Source organism: Balaenoptera acutorostrata, chromosome 20, assembly GCF_949987535.1.
Source record: "Balaenoptera acutorostrata chromosome 20, mBalAcu1.1, whole genome shotgun sequence".
Taxonomy (NCBI): Eukaryota; Metazoa; Chordata; class Mammalia; order Artiodactyla; family Balaenopteridae; genus Balaenoptera; species Balaenoptera acutorostrata.
The window spans coordinates 2,901,922-2,923,769 of NC_080083.1; the positions used below are offsets into that span (position 1 = coordinate 2,901,922).

Consider the following 21,848-nt stretch of genomic DNA (forward strand, 5'->3'; position numbering starts at 1 on the left):
CACTTTGATTTTTCAGAAAGTAGGTTGAACAAGCTAGTCAAAATTAATATAGTTGTGAATATTACAAATAGTGATAATTACTATTATCAAGGGTAGTTTTGCAACCTTTTTATGGGTCTTAAGAACATTTCTGACAGTTTCAAAAATTTCTTAAACAATTATACTGGGGGGTGGTGGTCTTACAATTTGTTTGTATATGCGAACTTAATATTTTACTTTTTAAAACACTTTTAAACTTCTTATAAATTTCTAATTTATTTCCAGGTAATCATATCTAAATGTTTTTTAAAAATTGAATCAAAATCTTCTGTGGTTAGTAAAATGGCTTTATGACTTTAAAACTCAAGGTAAGTAGAACTTTCAATGGATTCACAGGGCTAGACAAAGATTTGAATTCAGGGTCACCAAAAAAGAAAACTCTAGAACCCAAGGACTAAAACCCAGCTCATTTAAATGTCCAATTCAATTAAGGTGACAGGAATTTTTTTTTAGGCAAAAAGAAAAATGGAGAGAATATAACACCAGCAGATCTGAATAAAGGAGAATATTAAAGGGCATTCTTTAAGTAGAAGAAAAATAATCCTAGGTAAAAGTTCAGAAATGAAGAAAAAAATGAAGAGAGAGAAGGTAAACATCGGTAAATCTGAATGAATATTGACTGCATACAAAGTAATAATAATATGAGATTTGACACATATAGAATTAAAATACATAACTTCAACAATGTATAATTGAGGTTAAACTGAATAAGCTGTTCAAGATTCTTGTATTGTTTGGAAAAATCTGTAACCACTAAACAAATAACTTAAAAATTTAAAATTACCAACTGATTACAAGGGGAATAGAAAAATAAAAGATGATAAATCAAAAGGAAGGCATGAATGGGAAGAAAAAGAATATAGAAAAGGCAAGATACTCTCACAGTTAGAGGGTAGATTTAAACATTATATAATTGTATTATGTACAAATGGATTAAAAACGCCAGAAGATACAGACTGTCGGATTAGTTAAAACAAAAATTAACAAAATGCAATTATAAGAGAAATAAAATACAAAGATACATAAAAGATGACAGTAAGCAGATAAAAAAAGATATATCATATATACAATAAAAAGAATGATGCTATAGTAATATTAGTATCAGGCAAAATAGACTTTAAGGCAAAAACAATTAACAAAGATAAAGAAGACACTTCATAATGATAAAAGATCCAATTTACCAGAAAGATATAACAATTCTAACTTTGTTTTCACCTAAGAACACAGCTTCAAAATACATAATGCAAAAATTAGAGAACTAAGACACAGACAGATCTATACTCACAGTGGGAGACTTAAAAAAAATATTTCTCAGTAACTGATAGAATAAGCTGACAATCAGCAAGAAGACAGACTTCAGCAACATAATTAACAAACTTGACATATCTAGAACAGCACTCAGTACCTATATACTACACATCTTTCCAAGTGCACACAGAATATTTACAAAAATTGGCCAGGTGGCAAAGCAAATTTCAAGAAACCTGCAAAGACTGAAATCATACAGAGAATGTTTTCTGACCACAGTAGAACTTAAAACAACAAGATTATTAGAAAATCCCCACATAGTACAAAATTAAAGAAAATACCTCCAAATAACCTGAGGGCCAAAGACATCACACTGGAAATGATCAAATACTTTGAACTCAATAATTATGAAGGTGTTACATAAAAAAAGTATGGTAGTCTTGATAGCCTTAAATATATTAGCAAAAAAGAACGGCTAAATTCAATAAGTATCCAACTCAAGAAGTTAGAAAAGACCAGCAAGTTAAACCCTAAGAAGGTAAAAACAATGAAAGAGAAGAAAGTAATGAAACAGAAATCAAATACACAGTAGCAAGGATTAAAAATTATTTTTTAAAAGCCAAATAAGATTGATAAATCCTAGCAAGACTGATTAAGATAAAAGAGAGAAGACAAAAAATTTAGTGTCAGGAATGAAAAAGGAGACATCCCTTCGGATCCATATAGTCATTTAAAAGATAAAGAGAGGATGGTATGCCCCCAAATTTAAATTTTATATTAAGTAGATCAATTCCTAGACAAACACAACTTATTAAACTGAAACAAAAAGAAATAGAAAATATGAATAGTCCTACAACTACAAAAGTAATAGAAGCTGTAATTAAACACCTTTCTCAATAAAAGCTTTAGGCCAACATGGTTTCCCTGGTGAATTCCATGAAATTTCTAACTTTCTCTCTCTCACAACTTTTTTTTCTTTTTCTTTTTAAAATATTTATTTACTTATTTATTTGGTTGCACCGGGTCTTAGTTGCGGCATGCATGTGGGCTCTAGTTCCCTGACTAGGGATAGAACCCGGGCCCTCTGCATTGGGAGTGTAGAGTCTTATCCACTGTGCCACCAGGGAAGTCCCTCACAACTCTTTCTTGTCCTCACTGTAAGCTGATGGTTCTCTTTATATTTTACTGAGAATAAAGAAGCTATCATCATAGGATGCCTCAATCTTCTCACCACCAGTTGACCTATATCTGCTCCCATCTTCTCCATCCTGCCTAGTGTTATTGCAGAAGAGGTGTCCTCCCTGCCTATCAAGGGTAAATCTCTCCTTTTCCATTCGTGATTTTATCCCCTTTCACTTTCTCAGACACTTTAGTTCTTCAGTGACCCTACCTTTGTCTTACAACATCAATTTCTCCCTCTCCACTGGAACATCATTCCTACCAGCACTTAAGCACGTCAGAAAAGTTTCCATCTCAAAAATAAAAGTTTTCTTTTTTTATTCCTTCTTTCTTCCAGCCACTGCCCCATTTCTCCTTCCCTCTTCATATGGAGGGGGGCTTTCTCTAGAGAGTCATCGAAACTATCTCTAATGTCTACCTTTCACTCACTCTCTAAAAATACATATATAATATTTGAGATATAAAAATAATGTATGTAACACATGTACAAGTTATGGATGGCATCACAATAAAATAAATATGCAAATGATCTAGAATCCATTATTCCTTTCCATCTCCACCATCACCCTAATCAAAGTTACTATAGTCTCTTGCCTAGACTATTTTTTAATTTTTTTAATTAAAAAAATTTTTTTTGGCTGCGTTGGGTCTTTGTTGTGGCACGGGCTTTCTCTAGTTGTGGCGAGTGGGGGCTACTCTTCATTGCGGTGCACAGGTTTCTCATCGTGTGGCTCCTCTTGTTGCGGAGCATGGGCTCTAGGCGAGCAGGCTTCAGTAGTTGTGGCACATGGGCTCAGTAGTTGTGGCTCACAGGCTTAATTGCTCCACGGCATGTGGGATCTTCCCGGACCAGGGCTTGAACCCGTGTCCCCTGCATTGGCAGGTGGATTCTTAACCACTGCGCCACCAGGGACATCCCTGCCTAGACTATTTTAACTACCTCTTTACTGATTACCTGCTTTATGCCCTTAAGTTCAATTTCCATCAACAGGGTTATTTCCCAAAGATCCTTGATTAAAACCTTTCAGTGCCTTCACACTCACTTTGATTAAAATCCACTCTCCTTAACATGGTCCACAGAGCCCTGAATAGGCAGTCTCCTGTCTGACTCTCTATCTTATTCTGTACCAGTCTCCCTCTCCTTATGCTTCAGTCAGGCAGCTTCCTCAGATTTCTAGAACTCAGTACATTACGTTCTGCTGTCTGGAATGCTCTTCTTCTCTTGCCTTCTGGCTGGCTTCTTCTGACTCTTCAAGTTTCACCTTAAATGTCACCTCCTCAGAAGCCTTCCCCGACCACACTATCTGAAGGAGGCACCCTCATCCCCATCCAAGTTACTCTTTCGTATCCTCATGGCTAACTTATTACAACCATTATTTAGCTTGCTTTTGTTTATTTACTTGTCAATTATCTATTTCTCAAAATTTAATCTTCATGAGAGAAGGGATCTGGTCCATCTTACTGCTGTAGACATAGTACTTAACTCAGTTCACAGTATACAGATAAGTATTAAATACTGATTGTTTAATATTAATAGATATTGGTTAAATAGATAAATACTGTATTTTGATTCTCAACTGATTTACTGCTTGTATTCTCAATTAGTTAAGATTCTGGAGGACAGTAGGAGGGTTCCTCAAGTTTCAGCAGGCATGCAGGTGAAGAAAGTTAAATAATTAGTCAATGGGTTTAGCTTAAAAGAAATCAGTGATGATCCTTAAGAAAGCACTTTCAGGAAAGTTAATGAAGGAAGGGATATCAAATAATGGTAAAACAAATGAGAAAAGTGTAAGGTTAAATGGAGAGGACAGAACTGAAAGGGATATTTTATGCATGTTTGAATGAAGGAACAATTATGAAAATCATGTTCCCAAGAAAGTAAAGTAGGATGTGATGGGAACTAGAAGTAGAGGGCAGAGATGGCGGGAGAGGGAAAAGGACAGGGAAACAGAGGGAGAGAGGGAGGGAAGGCAGGAGGGAGGTAGGGAGGTGTAGGGAGAGAGGAAGAGAGGGGGAGAATCTTTTCCTTCAAGATAGCTTTGAGCAAAGATACCCCCAAAATATTTCAGATGTTCTGCTCCATCCATGACCTACTGAATTTAAAGAAATCCCATCCTCCTGGTTCTTATTAACTCACCTGAATAGGGGGTTTTTGAAGTTTCTCTCACTACCGCCCATGGTCCTTTTCCATCCTCCAAATGAGATATCATGTCTGGTTTGGAAACTGCAAGCCCTGTTCAGAGAAAAATGAATAGGATTTGATTGTGCCTGTGAGCAAGAACTAGGGCCAAATTCAGTCTCAGCTCCTGATCTTCTGTGCAGAGTGGTTACTACAAGAAGTTCTAGAGGTGCACTGTCCAATGCAGCTGACAATAGCCACCTACGGATATTTAATTCTGAATTTAAATTAGTTAAAATTGTATAAAATTTAAAATTCAGTTCTTCAGTTGGACTAGCCAGATTTCAAATTCTCAACAGCCACAGTGTAGACCCTGCCACACTGGAAAGCACAAATACAAAACATTCCCATCACAGGAGAACACTCTACTGTACAGCAGTGTTGTAGAGAATTACAAAGGTACCTCAAAGAAGCTCAACACAATGATCCCAGATTTGGGGATAATCTCGGTTTAGAAAGAAAATAGACATATTTGTTCCTTTCTTTCCAGAGGCACTGATAAGTCTTATGCAAGTGACTAGAAAAAACAGTCCTAAATCAGAGGGACTGTCAATAATCTCCAAGATTCCAATGAAATATGTATTTCTTACTCTACAATGGGCGAACCACTGAGTTAAGAGCAAGAGACGGCATAACTCCCAACAATATGCCACTAAGATTATGAGATTTTAATGCTTAAATTCTAACCCAAAATTCAGTTAAGTACTTTAGAGGGTCTGTATCTTCAGTAAACCTGGTCCAATGGGCAGATACATATACCTGGAGGTTACCCTTACCCAAGGAGACAAGATTCCTATAATTCTCTAGCATCACATCCTTGTGCAGTTTCCTCTGTGTAGGGTCCATCAACCTCCACTCTTCCAATGTGAAGTCTATAGCCACATCTTTAAATGTCATTGATTCCTAAAATAAATACAGAGATCACTCAGGGACTGCACAGTTAGACCTATTAGGCAGATTAATACACACAAAACTGGGGAAGAAAACTAGAAAACGAGTAGTTTCCAGCCAAATCATCTTTTCTCCCTCAAAATCCTGCCTTATGTATAATATCAACTCTTTTTCAGTTCTATTCTATAAAATATGGCTTAATAAAAGACACAGTTTATCATTCAGATTGTAGATATAGAATATTATAAGCTATTTATCCGAGAAAGAAAAATAAGAAATCATGGGACTTTGGGGAGCTTCTCTGGTCAGGATATAAAATATATGTATATATGCTTGTAAAAAAAATCAAAGAATGAGCCATAAAATTGTTTTAATGGTTGGTTACCTATTGGAGGAAGGGGGAAACAGAGTGAAGAGGACTGGAATAGAAGCTAGATTCCCTTGAATATTTCTTGTTTTTTAGATTTGACTTTTGAACCATGTAAATATATTATTATAAAAGAAAAACTAAATAAAAAAAGCAATTTCTAAATATTAAAAGTAAAATGAAACCAGCTGGTAGCATACACATTCATTAGAGAGGAACTATTTTGAGTACCTTTAAAACACAGTAATTTTTCTGTATATCTCTTGTGAGATATATCCTGAGGAGAAAAAGAACTGCAAGAAACTAAACAACACATTTTCAGTAAATAATCATTATTGTTGGTGGCAGTGATGGAAATGTTATTTTGTAACTGTTGCGTGTGTAGTGTTGGATAAAGCAAATTAGTATTGATATCATTGAGAGCTAATAAATTTGACATGGGAGAAAGAAGATATAAATGTAATATCAATGAGATTATGTACAATGAGATTATGTACAATCCAAAATTGCATCGGAAATAGCGGTATAAACTCATGAAGTATTTTAAGGAAAACAGGCCACATACTTCCTATCTTCGTCCATTCAATAGGTCTAGAAACAATAACCAGAAAGGTACCATTATGCAGTCTAGACTGTGGCCCCTACAGATTACTTTCCGCTACAAGAAACCAGGGCTTGGAACTTTCTGTCAAAATAAAAAGCACGGAAACTATCAAACACTAGTACTAGGATCACGTCTGAGACTTGCGAGACAACTTCAAGAGGCTCTCACTGGCCAAAGATGGGACAATGTGAACATCCATAAGAACAATAACTGTAGTGGGCTTCAAAAATATCTAATACATTTAAAATTATGATTTCACTATAAAACTCTAAGGATACTCATTGATCATCTTTGGAGAATGCCTGGAAACTGGTAAATAAAGAGAAAGAATTAACCCTTTGCCCTTCTTTTCCTATGCAAAATACATATAGTTTGCACAGTTATAAAATGTAATCAGATGGTTGATGAGGGGAGGTTTCTCTTTATGGAAGTACTCCAGCTAATACGTGAACATGGAATGAAAAAATTAGAATATCATAATTTCGCTACCTCTAATGAATTAAAGGATTATCAGTGGCTGCTAACACACCAAAGAGGCTTCAACTAGGCATTATGTAGCTTCTGGTAGTAGATACCAGAAATATGAAATACCAATGCCAAAAATTTTTTTTTTTTTTAATTTTTTATTTATTATTTATTTATTATTTTTTTTATTTTTGGCTGTGTTGGGTCTTCGTTTCTGTGCGAGGGCTTTCTCCAGTTGCGGCGAGTGGGGGCCACTCTTCATCGCGGTGCACGGGCCTCTCACTATCGCGGCCTCTCTTGTTGCGGAGCAGAGGCTCCAGACGCTCAGGCTCAGTAGTTGTGGCTCACGGGCCCAGTTGCTCCGCGGCATGTGGGATCTTCCCAGACCAGGGCTCGAACCCGTGTCCCCTGCATTGGCAGGCAGATTCTCAACCACTGCGCCACCAGGGAAGCCCCAAAAAATTTTTTAAAAATCAAAATCTGAATCTGATCAAGCCTCTAGATTTAACTAACAATATAAAGGAAATACAGGAGACAGAAGTGCATGTTAAAAAAAACCCCATGGGGATGCAATAAATAAAATCCATATTGTGTGAAATTCTAAATCAATGCTGTCCAACAGAAATATAATGCAAGTCACAAATGGAATTTTAAATTTTCTAGTAGTCACATTAAAAATAAAAAGAAACAGGTGAAATTAGTTTTAATAATATATTTTAGTTAGTCTAATATGTACAAAATATAATTTCAACATGCAATCAATGCAAAAATTATTAATGAGATAATTTACCATTATTTTTTGTATTAAGTCTTTGAAATATGATGTGTATTTTAAGTTAACAGTACATCTCAACTTGAACTAGTCACATTTCAAGTACTCAACAGCCACATGTGGCTAGTGGCTCCTGCATTGGACATCACAGCTCTAAAATACAAATGACTTGGTTTCTTCAGTAAATGATTACAAAGGGAAAAAAGGAGGGACGGGGAAACCTTTAGATTAAAAGTGACCTAAGAGACAATATCAGCTAATATGACTCAACTGGGGAAACAAATACCAAATTAATATGTGATAATATTAAGGCTTACTGTTCATTTTTTAGCTGTAATTATGGTATTAAAACAAAAAAAATCTGTTATAGATATATAATGAAATATTTATACATGAGATTATATAATGTCTTGGATTTGCTTCAAAATAACCAGTGAGGGAGGGTAGTATTACAGATGAAATATGATTGCCATGGGTGTTAACTGTTGAAGGTTCAATGGGATTCATCAAACTACTCTCTCTACTTTTGTGTAAGTATGGTTCATATTATTTGTCAGGTACTGATATGAAGGCTTTTAATGTAATGATTGAATCCTCACAATAAGGAAGGTGCTATTTACAGATAAGGAAAGTGAGGCATGGAGAGGTTAGGTGCCTTGCCCAAGTTCACAGACGACATAAACTCTCGATTCAAATCCAGGCAGTTTGGTTCCAAAATTCAAACTCATAAGCACTATACTCTATGATCTGGTAAATTAAGAACCCTACTTAGCTGACTAATCAGGCAAAGGTCTCAAGTTAGACTGTATTTGGCTAAGGTCTGCTCTGTATCGGAAGAAACTGATTTCCTCTGGAGTGTTTTTCTGCCATACAGATATGTATGCTTATCAAATTGTTTAAATCTTTCTATTTATTAGGACCTCAAAGTTTGTGAAGCATGGTTTATATAATTCTGCTAATAATAAAACATGGCTAATGTGAGAGATAATGACAGTTCATAAACTGTTAATATTGTTAATCACTTCACACATTAACTCAAATTATAATGAACTTACTTCGTTAGTTTTCTTTTCCCATCTGGAGCTAAGCCCCAGGAAAAATCTAAGAAGGCCCTCAGCTCTCACCTCTGGCTACCTTGAGGCTCTGCAAGCAAGAAGTGAAGTATGTGATACAGGATACTTTATCATTAGGAATTATAATGTGACCATCTGTCAAATTAGGGCTGCTACCACTGAGAGAAATAAAATCTGTCAAAATGATGCTACCAGCCCTGGGGTTACCACACCTATCGAGCAAAATAGTTCTTATGGTGAACTTGCAATGTGCTGGAATATTAAGAATTAGGGCAGTAAAAGAGGTGCCGTCTCTTCATTCCCCTTAGATACAATGCCAAGTATTACCTTTACCAATTCTTGTTCTTCTGCCTGAAGGTGAAGATCTTCATTTGGCTGGGGAACTTCAGGACTCTAAGGGGATACAGGATAAGATCACTCAGTGACAGGCTGCCTATTACCTACAACACAGCCTCAGCAAGCACCACCAGTCCACTGTGGATGAGGTGTATATGAGATCACCTCTTCTACTGTTTTATTCAGGGATGAAATTAAGGTCCCATAGCAACATCCAATCATAATCTTCTTTCACCTCGTTTGAGACAATGACACACACAAGACTGAGAAAGATACAAATGCATAATTTTTAAAGGAGACTTTTAACAAATAACCTATCAAAACAAAAATAAACTTATAATAAAGGGTCTTAGATGCTACATAATTCTCCTTTTTCCTATGAGGATGAAATCTGTTTCTCAGAAATAATCTATCTTGCTCAAGAATAACATTCAAAACCTACTAACACCATCTGTTTTCTACAACTGAAAGATCACGTCTGGGGGTTGGGGGGGCCCTGTCTCAGTACTCTTTCAGAGAATATTTCAGGGACCTCTCACAACATTGCTTTCTTCCAAATCTTAGACACTATATGCCTATAAAGACCTGATTTCATAAATGAAATGAAATTTTACTATACCTTCTAGTAGTACTTACTGATTTTAGATTTTTGTGCCATTTAAAAAAGTTATGGGTAACAGAACTATTAAATTTCACTGAGAAAAATGTTATCTTAGTTCTTCCCTTTCAAGTTCTTATCTTAAAAATTACAAATATTCAGCAGACTTCCTTGGTGGCACAGTGGTTAAGAATCCGCCTGCCAATGCAGGGAACACGGGTTTGAGCCCTGGTCCGGGAAGATCCCACACGCCGCGGAGCAACTAAGCCGGTGCGCCACAACTACTGAGCCTGAGCTCTAGAGCCCGTGAGCCACAACTACTGAGCCTGCGAGCCACAACTACTGAAGACCGCGGGCTTAGAGCCGGTGCTCCGCAATAAGAGAAGCCACCGCAATGAGAAGCCCGCGCACCGCAACGAAGAGTAGCCCCCACTCGCTGCAACTAGAGAAAGCCCATGCGCAGCAACAAAGACCCGACGCAGCCAAAAATAAATATATTAATTTTAAAAAAAAGTACAAATATTCAGCTTCCAGAAAATTAAGGATGATGTGAACCTCAACCTCTGATAATTAGATATGTGTTTGATCCGGCCTATACTAGACAAATACTTTAGATCTACTGATAAAGTGAAACATTTTGGTTTTCATTTATCTTTTCAAGGGTATGTCTTAAGAACTATTTACATGTTTTATATTCTTGCTACAAAAAATAAAAGATCACTACTACAAGTTATTATGGATCATTTCTGTAACAAATTATATTTGTTGGTACCACCTTTCTTCTGAATCTATTTCAAAAAGTCACTTCTAAAACACAGCTTTAATCACATTAATACCCACCTCAAACACATCCAAACACACACACATACATATATACACTTAAATGTCTTCAGGGAAACATGAAAAGATTCAGCTTAATTATCTAAATTCCAGTCCTATCTTTCACAAATTTCCATCTTGAATCACTGGCTCACTCACTGTTCTCTGCCTCAGAGCCTTGCCTTCTCACCTGAAGTACCCTCACAAATAATTTACAACAACTTAAATCCCACTTGTAATTGGGTACCAGCTTAAATCTAACCATCCTCATGAGCTTTCCAAGACTGATTCAGCCCATACTAATATCCCATTTCTTTCCTTACAAAAGCACTCATCAGCTTTATCATACTGCTCAGTAACTATCATTCACCTAAATAAATTATGTAACTATTTCTTTTGTATGCCTTACCTCAGTGAGACTGTAAGCTCCCTACAGCCAAGCACTGTGTCTTAAACATCTTCTTTCTCTCCATGTCATCTATTAAGCTTGATCACTTCTTAATGGGTAGAAAAGAGGAGAACACTAAGAGTGGGCACAAGGGGAATGGTCCCTATGAATTAAGGGTGTGTGTATGTATGCACATGTATTGTTTTGTTCAAAATTTCCTAAACAAAATTTTCCAATTGGAAAATATTCCATTCTACTACCCCATAAATAACTGAAATTTCCTGGGAACAATACAAAGTTAACATCATAAGTAAATTTTCCAGACTGCCTATCATATCTAAAGATAGCACAGATTTTTTTTTGCAAGATTACGTGTCTTGATACTTGTTTCAATATGCATAGTGAATCTTCCTATAGATTACAAGCTTTACTATGATGAACCCAATTTTCATGGATCAAACAACTTGATTCAGTTACCAAAGGGAGTGTGGGTGAGGTAAAGTCACACAACTTCAGGAAAAGTAGTCGTGCTCTCAAAGCAGGACAACAGGTCAGAAGCAGAGGAAACCCCAACTTACCAGAGGTCCAACTGAAAAAACCACAGCAGCCATAATCTCTTCCTCTGGGCTCCCCTCTCTGGAAAGAGTGGAGTCCTGCAAAGACATATCTAAGAAACAGAAATAAGCCATGAAAACCAATCCTGCCTTGGAAATCTCAGACTTACCAAGTTGAATCCTTGACATTACAAATAAGTATGACCTTGCTAAAGAACACAAGATTAACCTGCGCGATCGGCGAGGAAATATGATTCTTACCAGTGTAGAGCTTGAGATTTTAATACCACGAAATGTAGTTACAGCTGGCAGATCAGACATTGTACAAGGAGCTTTGAAACTACTTTATCACTTGACCGTCACGTCACCCAATGGAAACTACACTCCCGTTCTACCGATGAGGAAACTAAGGCTTAGAAAAACTAGGCTACTGATATTTTACCCAAGTTGTGTAGGATCCCAGATCAGTCTAGCTACAGGCCACGCCTGCCTCACTACCTCAACTTGCTGGGAAAGAAAACAATTCCATCTTCCCTTGCCACAACCACCGCCTCCTCTAACAGTGGAATAATCCAGTAATCTCTTTCTTCCCGTCCTTCCTCGGAAGAGTCCACTCGTTAAAACTTCCACAGGCTTCTGCTTCATGTAAAGAGAACACCATAACTCCAAACTTAAAAGATATTAGAAGTCTTGTACATGCCTCTCTCAATCTCACATTCAAATAGATCTTTATCTATCCTTTCTATATCAGGCAAACCCAAATAGAAAGGAAGTAGGGATAACAATAATGATATAAGAGAAAGCGGAATCCAGTGCACAAAGCACTGAGCAGTAGTTCTTTTATACTGAAAATAGTTATACGCCTAATAAAGGCTTTACATTGTGGAGAAACAGGGTAGCAGAGATCTTGTTCAGATACCCCGGGCATTGATTCTGCCTTCTGTCTTTGGTTAAAGATATGGCCTTGCTGATGCTGAGTTTGGTTTGAAAACAAGAAGAGCCTGAGATTAGTAAACATTCTCTTAACAAGTGCATGGTTGCAGAATGATGCTGCAAGGCATATAAAAGGGCAGTGGCACAGTGAGAAATGAGCTTTCCAAATCTTGTGAAATTCTACTCTTTAATAAGAGTTTCTTAGGCAGTTTGACATTCTCACTACCCAGTAGAGCTTTTGGGGCCCAAAGGACTCTAGGCTGAATTATGCTGAATCTGTCCCTGCCTTATATGTACAATTTGCCTCCATTAAGAATCCACATCCGGCCCAGTGGGGAAAAAAAGAAAAAAAGAATCCACATCCAAGAGCTTTGTGCTCAAAAGTATAAAGACCAGCAGCATCAACACCACCAGAGAGCTTGTGACACATGCAAGACCTCAGGCCCAACTCCAGAAACTACTGAATCAGAATCAGCCTTTTGTTAAGATCTCTAGGTGATTCATATGCACACATTGAAGTTTAAGACACACTGATCTAAAATAGATCATTCCAATAAATTGGACAACCTAGAAGAAATGGATAAATTCCTAGAAACAGACAACCTACCAAGACTGAATCATGAAGAAATAGAAAACCTAACAGACTGATCACTAGTAAGGGGACTGAATCAGTAATCAAAACTCTCCCAATGAACAAAAGTCCAGGACCATATGGCTTTACTGGTGAATTCTACCAAATGTTTAAAAAATACCAGTCCTGCTCAAACTCTTCCAAAAAATAGAAGAGAACACTTCCAAACTCATTTTATGAAACCAGCATTACCCTGATACCAAAACCAAGCAAGGGTACTATAAGAAAAGAAAATTAGGCCAATATCCTTGATGAACACTGACACAAAAATCCTCAAAAAATATTAGCAAACTGAATTCAACAATGCATTAAAAGGATCATGTACCATGATCAAGTGGGATCTATTTCAGGGATGCAAGGATGGTTCAACATCTGCAAATCAACAAATGTGACATACCACATTAACACCATGCAGGATAAGAATCATATGATCCTCTCAACAGGGGTAGAAAAAGCATTTGACAAAATTCAACATCATTTATGATAAAAACTCTCAACAAAGTGGGTACAGAGGATATGTACCTCAACATAATGTATGTTATGGGAAGCCCACATATTATTGGAAGTTCTAGACAGAGCAATTAGGCAAGAAAAAGAAATAAAATGCAACCAAATCAGAAAGGAAGAATTAAAATTGTCACTATTTGCAGATGACATGATTTTATATATAGAACCCCATAACAGATCCTGCCCAAAACTGTAGGAATTAGTGAACAAATGCAGTAAAGTTGGAGGATATAAAATCAGTATGCAAAATCTGTTGTGCTTCTATACACGAATAATGAACTATCACAGAGAGAAATTAAGAAATCAATCTCATTTACAATTGCTTAAAAAAAGAATAAAATACCTAGGAATAAATTTAACCACGGAAGTGATTGGCTGGTATACACTTAAAACTTAAAAGACATTAAGTGGAAAGATATTCCATGCTCATAGATTTGAAGAACTAATGTTGTTAAAATGTCCATACTACTCAAAGCAATCTACAGATTCGATCCAGTATCCATCAAAATTCGCAAGGCATTTTTCACAGAAGTAGAACAAATAATTCTAAAATTTGTATAGAACCACAAAAGACCCCAAATTGTCAAAGCAATCCTGAGAAATAAGAACAAGGCTGGAGGCGTCATGCTTCGTGATTTCAAACTATATCACAAAGCTACAGGAATCAAAACAGTATGGTATTGGAAAAAGAAGACACAGATCAATGGAACAGAATACAGTACAGAAATAAACCCACACAAAAATTTACAATTAATTTACAACAAAGGAGCCAAGAATATACAATGGGGAAAGAACAGTCTCTTCAATAAATGGTGTTGGGGAAACTGGACAGCGACCTGCAAAAGAATGAAACTGGACCCCTAACTTACACCATACACGAAGATTAACTCCAAATGGATTAAATAATTGAATATAAGGTCTGAAACCATAAAACTCCTAGAAGAAAACATAGGCAGTAAACTCCCTGACATCGATCTTGGCGATGACTTCTCAGGCACCAAAAGCAAAAATAAACAAGTGGGACTACATCAAACTAAAGCTTCTGCTCAGCAAAGGGAAGTCCAGAAAATGAAAAGGCAACCTATGGAACAGGAGAAAATATTTGCAACTCATATATCTGATAAGGGGTTAATACCCAAAACATAAAAAGAACTCATACAACTCAACAGCAAAAAAGCAAACAATCTGATGTAAAAAATGGGCAGGGATGAATAGATATTTTTCCAAAGAGGACATACAGATGGCTAACAGGTACATGAACAGGTGCTTAACATCACTAATCATCAGGGAAATGCAAATCAAAACCACAATGAGATACCACCTCACATCTGTCAGTATGGCTATTATCAAAAAGACAAGACATAACAAGTGTTGGCAAAAACATGGAGCAAAGGGAACACTTTGCACCACTGGTGGGAATGTAAACTGGTGCAGCCATTATGGAAAACAGTATGGAGATTACTCCAAAAATTAAAAATATAACCACCATATTTTCCAGCAATTCCACTTCTGGGCATTTATCCGAAGGAAAAGAAAACACTAACTCCCAAAGGTATCTGCACCCCCTGTTACTGCAGCATCATTTACAACAGCCAAAACGTGGAAGCCACCTAAGTGTCCACTGATGCACGAATGCATAAACAAAAAGCGGCACGTGCCCACAGTGGCTTAGCCACAAAAAAGGAGGAAATCCTGCCGTTGGTGACAACATGGGTGGACCTTGAGGGCATTAAGCTAGATGAAGCAAGTCACAGAAAGTGAAGCAAGTCACAGAAATAACGTGCAATCTCACTCATATGTGGAACCTAAAAACAAAACAAAACAAAACACCCGAGACTCATAGAGACAGACTGGTGGTTGGGAGGCGGTGGGAAAATGGGTGAAGGTGGTCAAAAGGTACAAACTTTCAGGTATAAAATAACCCAGTCCTGGGGCTATAATGCACAGCACGGTGACTAGAGTTAACATTACTGTGTTGCGGGAATTCCCTGGCGGTCCAGTGGTTCGGACTGGGAGCTTTCACTGCCCTGGCCGGGGTTGGATTCCCTGGTCGGGGACCTGAGGTCCTGCAAGCCGCGCGGCTCAGCCCAAAAAACTTAAAAAACCCCCAAACTCCCCAAACCGTGTTGCATATTTGGAAGCTGAGCCGGCAGGAAAGGCTGCCTCCATTTCCCAAAGGCAGGAGAGGGGGGCACCAGTCAGAGCGCCGCTATCGAACTCCAGTCCCTCCGCTCGGGTGCAGAGCCCAGGATGGAGGTTCTCCCTCCTCCAGCCCGCCTGCTTCCCGCACCGCCCTTCTTGGCCCATTGGGTCCCCCTACTCCCTCAGTGCAGGCGCGGCCCCGGGAAGAGGGGAAGGTCCAGTGGCGCGCCCACCCTGCCCGGCCCCCCGACGCAGCGCTGCCAGGCCGCAGCCTTCTGAGGGAGGTCGGCCCCAGGCGCCTCTGGGGTGGGCGGGTCAGCTCGGGGGCTGGGGCTCCGCCGGGAGCGGCCCCGCCCCGGACGCCGCCGGGAGCCGAGCGCCAAGCGCCGAACGCCGAGGGAGGGGCGGCGGGGCCCCAGCCGGGCGCCCGGGTCGACGAGTACCTGGCGGCCTCCTGAGGACAGGGCGCTCGCAGAGCAGTGCGGGAACGCTTCCAGCAATGGCGCCGGCGGCCGGGTGGCCGCGGACGGCAGCGCGCCTGCGCAGCCGGCGGGGACCACGGCGTCCAGAATCCTCCGCGCCGCCACTCTGCTCTTTCGTCCCCTCTGTGCGTGGGTGCTTGAATTGGTGTCACTGACAGTTCGTGGACCTAAAAAGTTCTGTCAGGTTGAGAGGCCACGACTCTGTGTCAAGCACTAGCACTAGCGACACAAAGAAGAATGACACAGCCCTTGCCATGCAACACTTCCGTGTGACTAAAGAAATAAAGCCATTGAGAGAACAGAGAATCTCCTGCAACTAATTAAAGCCCCAGAGGCTGGGGTCGGGGGGAGTTGCGTGTCCAGGCTTCTGCCTCTCATTCAACTTCTTGACAGAAAAATCGTAATGCCTTCACTGTAATTTCTGGGTCTTTGAGCTTCTTTCCTTGGCTCATACTAATAAAAAAAATAATAATAAATTAAATATTAGCATTATTATTATTTTTAATGCACGTTTTTCTTTGCCTCAATTCCATGGTTTTAATGACTAAAGGCCATCTTCTCCACATTGGGTCACACAGAATCCTCAAGGCTTCTAGAGCAGCTTCCCTTAATGGTGAGACAATTTCCTCTCTAATCCTTCCTCCCTCCCTCCTTCCTTCCTTCCTTCCTTCCTTCCTTCCTTCCTTCCTTCCTTCCTTCCTTCCTTCCTTCCCTCCCTCCCTCCCTCCTTCGGGATCTTAGTTCCCCGACCAGGGATTGAAACCCAGGCCCACGGCAGTGAAAGCACCGAGTCCTAACTGGACCACCAGGGAATTCCCTCTAATCCTTTCTCATTCTGTGTGCCTTGGATTCTCTGCTGCTTTGATTGTGAGCCCCTCCACATGGAGATCTGCAGGGAGATAAAGAGCTCAGTGACACTGAACATAGTGCAACACTGGGCTCTTGAGATCTCAGAGCCAATGGGTACCTTTGGGGAAAGTATGACCTAACCCTGTGACCCTTGAACTATCACAGGAGATATGCAGGCGGGAAATCCAACTCCTGGAGGTAACAAGTACGGTATATGAAATGGAAAACATACGGGATAGGACTAAGAGCAGATTAGACACTGCAAGGGAAAAGATTAGTGAATGCAAAGACATAGAAATAGAAACTGCCGAAAATGAAACACAGGGAGAAAAAAGATGGAGAAAGAACCGAGCAGCAGTGAGCTATGGAACAAGACGACGTACGTAGTCTAGTAGTCTAAGTGTAATTAGAATCCCAGAAGGAGAAGAGAGAGTGAGGGAGTAAGAAAATATTTGAAGAAATAATGGCTAAATATTTTCAAAATTTGATGAAAATTACAAACCCATAGATCCAAGGAGCTCAGTGAAATTCAAAGAAAAGACATGAAGAAAACCACACAAAGGCACATCATATTCAAATTGCTACATACCAGTAATAAAGGAAAACCTTAAAAGACAGCTGGAGGATATATCACTTATTTGGGGAATCTAAACTATGACATAAATGAACATATTTATGAAACAGAAACAGACTCACAGACATAGAAAACAAACTTCTGGTTACCAAAGAGGAAAGGGGGTGGGGGACAGATAAATTAGGAGTTTGGGATTAGCAGGTACAAACTACTGTATATAAAATAAATAAACAACAAGGACCTACCATATAGAACAGGGAACTCTATTCAATATCCTGTAATAAACCATAGTGGAAAAGAATATGAAAAAGACTGTATATATATGTACAACTGAATCACTTGGCTGTACACCAGAAACTAACACAACATTGTAGATCAACTATACTTCAAAAAAAAAAAAAAGATTTAAAAAACAGCTGGAGAAACAAAGATCTGTACATACTAGAGAAAACAAAAGCAAAAACATACAAAAAAAGCAAGCCAGAAGACAGTGAAACAACACCTTTAAAGTACTGGGGAAAAAAACTGTCAGCCCAGAAATTTATACCCATCAAAATATTTTTCATAAATGAAGGTGAACCAGTGAACCAGTAGTGGGATGAGGTGGGGTAGACACACTTCTCCCTATACTTCCCACTAAGTACAGCTAAAAACCCTCAATATTGTCTATAAAACAAATATAAGACTCAAAGTTGGACAGAAGACAGTCCCACTAAGGACGCTGCCACCTGAGGAAAGACACAGTAGTGATTTTCTTTTTGTCTTCTGTATGCTGGCCTGGGTAAGTTGACAACCTAAAATGCCAATGGGTGCAGATTTTTTTAAAGCCCCCAATAAAGCCTGCTCTTTCCAGCCAGAGACCAAGAAAGGGAAGCCTAACATAACAGAAAACTTTTGAGAAAAAAACCCCACTCCACTCCAGTCAAACACCATTGAAAAAAAACTGTGGTCCCACCTCAAGCCCATCAGCAAAGGCTGAGTGGGGAACCTAGGCTTCCATCCTACCCTGACTGTAATGAGGTGCCCCTCTGTCCCTACAGGGGTGGTGTCAGAGAGGGGATGGGGAGCTGAGACTTTCATTCACACTTGGTTGTACTGAACCTCCCCACACACAATGTCAGTGGCACCATTTGGAAGCGGTAATAGCATGGCTCTCCCCTCAAGACAAGGTGCTGTCGGGGGTGATGGCCAAGTGGGGGTGGCCTAGCAAGAAATTCCTCTCCCCAGGGCTGTTAATAGAGACTGGGTCCCTTAGACTTCCATCCCCACCAAACAATAACCAGGTGGTGGTGACCTTCCTTAGCCCACCAGAGTGGTGTCAGAGGAGGCCTGCTAAAACACAACACAAATAAAAATCCAGAATATCATAATACTCAAAAGTATCCCCAAATTTGGCAAAGACATAAATCTGCAAATTCAAAAAGCTAAGAAAATGCCAAGCAGGATAAACACACACACAAAAATCCAGTTTAAGACAGATAAGCAGCAGCTGGACCTTCAGTTGCTCTGCCTTCCCCTGGATTTTTCCCTCAGTTTCTCTGACTCCTGGGTTACACGTATGTGTTAGCTCTGTGATGTAGGGTCCTGGCTTCTGCAGGACACCCTGGTCACAAGGTCAGAGGCAGCAAGAACAGACACAGGTTTCATTCTGTCCTTATGAAGTTCCAGCTCCTGCTCACAGGCTCCCAGCCTGTTCGTGATCTTCCCTTGTTTACTGCCTGTGGGTTTCAAGCATCAGACGTGGAAACAGCTTCGCAGAGACTGTGTACTCAGCCCCCACAGTTCCCAGAGCAGGTCTCTTTTGAGACAGTAGCCAGGGCTCCCCAGGAAAGGATCCATGGCTTTCTGGCTGATAGCAAATTTCCCATTACCTCTGGAAGGGTCATTGCCCGGATCCTGGGAATCATGTGCCTGGTCTTGATGGGCACAGCGGTGACTAAGACAGTCATGTTATTCCCTCTGTGCAATACTGAGACATAGAAATCTTTTCAGATACCAGGATGACAGGCAGTAATGAAGGAAAAACCTGAAATGAGAGTTTGATGGCCTGCGTTCTAAGAAATCTCATGTTTTATAGACAATCAAGAAGGAATCAACAACAAGGTGCTCCTGTACAGCACCGGGAACTATATTCAATATCCTGTGATAAACCATAATGGAAAAGAATATGAAAAAGAATATATATATGTATAACTGAGTCACTTGGCTGTACAGCAGAAATTAATACAACATTGTAAATCAACTATACTTCAATTTTAAAAAATTAAAAAAAGTGACTTCTAAAGTTCCTATCAATTGTCACAGGTTGGATTCTTCTGTGAAAGCAGTTTCGTTGATGGGTGTGGCTAACCAGCTAACTTTCAGCTAAAAGATTATAGATTTAGCAAGCTGTAAGTATAATTGTGATTTTCTACACTCAAATGACATTAAATCAAACAGTTCTGGATCTTTAAATATATATATATTTATATATATTTTATATATATTTATTTATATATGTATATATAAACAAGCTCTATAGTTGCAACACTTAAGCTTGGAGTCCTTCTGGTGACCATTTTTCATGAAATGAAAATAAGATTGCCAAGTCTTATTATACTTTATGTTATTTGTCCTTATTACAAAAATGGATTCAAATGCATTAGTGAAGTATTTATAACATACACACCAATAAGCACAGAAATCATAACTCTACGACTCAATGATTTATCACGAAGCAAAGACACCCTTGTAACTACAACACAGTTTAAGACAATGAAATAGAATAAAACTAGCAACTCAGAGGCCCCTCTCCTCGACCTCCCCAATCACTACCCATTCTATCCTGCCAAAGCTAACGATCATCTAGTTTTTAACACCACACGTTAGCAACACCTGTGTTATAAATGTGTGTATTTAGAACCATACAGTACGAATTATCCCGTGTCTGGCTTCTTTGGCTCAGCATTATATTCGTGACATTAATCTGTGTGGTTTCATGGAGAGATTCTTTCCTTTTCGCTGCTCTGTGTTTTCTTTGTATGACTATCTCACGTTTATCAATTTGCTGTTGATGGATATTTGGTTTGTTTCCAGTTTGGGGTTATTAGCAATAAAGCAACTATGAACATTCTTGATGGTTTATTTTGGTGTATATGCATAGACATTTTAGGTAAGTATAGACCTACAAATAAAATAGCTTGGTCATAGTGATTGCAGATGTTCAAATTTACACATCACTAAAAAGCAATGGTTTGCTAACTTTACAATCTAGTTAAGTGATGGAGAAAGTCTGGGAGATCTTTCTCTCATCTCACTGTGTGGGGCAGGGGGATTATCACACACCACCTCCTTTCTCTCATGTGTCTATCCCTTCTTAGGATTCCTCCTACTTTAGAATATCTGGGAATAGATGTGGCCAAACTCTCCACCACCCCCTAATCAGGTAAACCTCAGATTTCCCTCCCCCATTTCCAATTACATCTCTCACAGGTGATGGAATGGAACTGGAACTGAGCAGTTACACATCCGTGGCTCTAAATGTAAAAGGAGATGGAACTAAGGACTTAGAAACGAATAAAGGAGCTAGAATTCACCCAAATCTGTCCTTTTCTTTTGGGGGGCATGAAAGATCTTTGATATTGATGCTTATGTGCACATGAAGTCCTCTGAAATAAGATCTCTGGAAGTAAAAAGCCAAGCTCTTCAACCCTATTGAGTTGTTCGAAAAGTTCACATATCTGGAGAATCTAAGGGGTGATACCAGAAACTCAGTCACTGCTGGATCAAAGACCGTTTACCTCTATCTCTGTGCACATTTTATGTATAGTAAACTCAATCTAGGGACAGATTATCTGGTTTATGGACAAACACAGGTTCAAAAATAACAGGTTACACAGTGAAACATGTAAAGAACAACAATGCAGGAAAAAACATCTAATTTTTTGAGGGCATTATTTGGAACTACAAGGTAATCCACAAAAGCCACATTTTATACATTACCACAGGGGAATACCCTTCCCCCTTGTCAATAAAACCTATGGTGAGGGACAGCCCAGGTGGGACCTCAAAAAGAAGAATTAGGTAAGGAAAGGGAGAAAGCAGGGACAAAGAACTTCCAACTAGAGTCCTGTTGTAATAATTTTAAAAAAGTGAGAACTCATTTAATAAAATAAAAAATTATGAGAGTTAAAATAGGTAATTGAACTAATTAATTGCCAACAAATTTGAATAACATAT

At 39.0% G+C, this 21,848-nt stretch overlaps 1 protein-coding gene across 1 annotated transcript in view; it reads right to left on the reverse strand.

Moving 5' to 3' along the window:
• Positions 1 to 12,182, reverse strand: part of ZNF624 (zinc finger protein 624) — an 18,081-nt gene extending 5,899 nt beyond the window's left edge. Inside the window, 5 exon segments of the mRNA XM_057536169.1 lie at positions 4,604 to 4,699; positions 5,422 to 5,548; positions 9,145 to 9,210; positions 11,537 to 11,625; positions 11,774 to 12,182. Coding sequence (XP_057392152.1) covers positions 4,604 to 4,699; positions 5,422 to 5,548; positions 9,145 to 9,210; positions 11,537 to 11,623 — 376 coding nt within the window. The 5' untranslated portion in view covers positions 11,624 to 11,625; positions 11,774 to 12,182.
• Between the last annotated feature and the right edge of the window lie 9,666 nt (positions 12,183 to 21,848).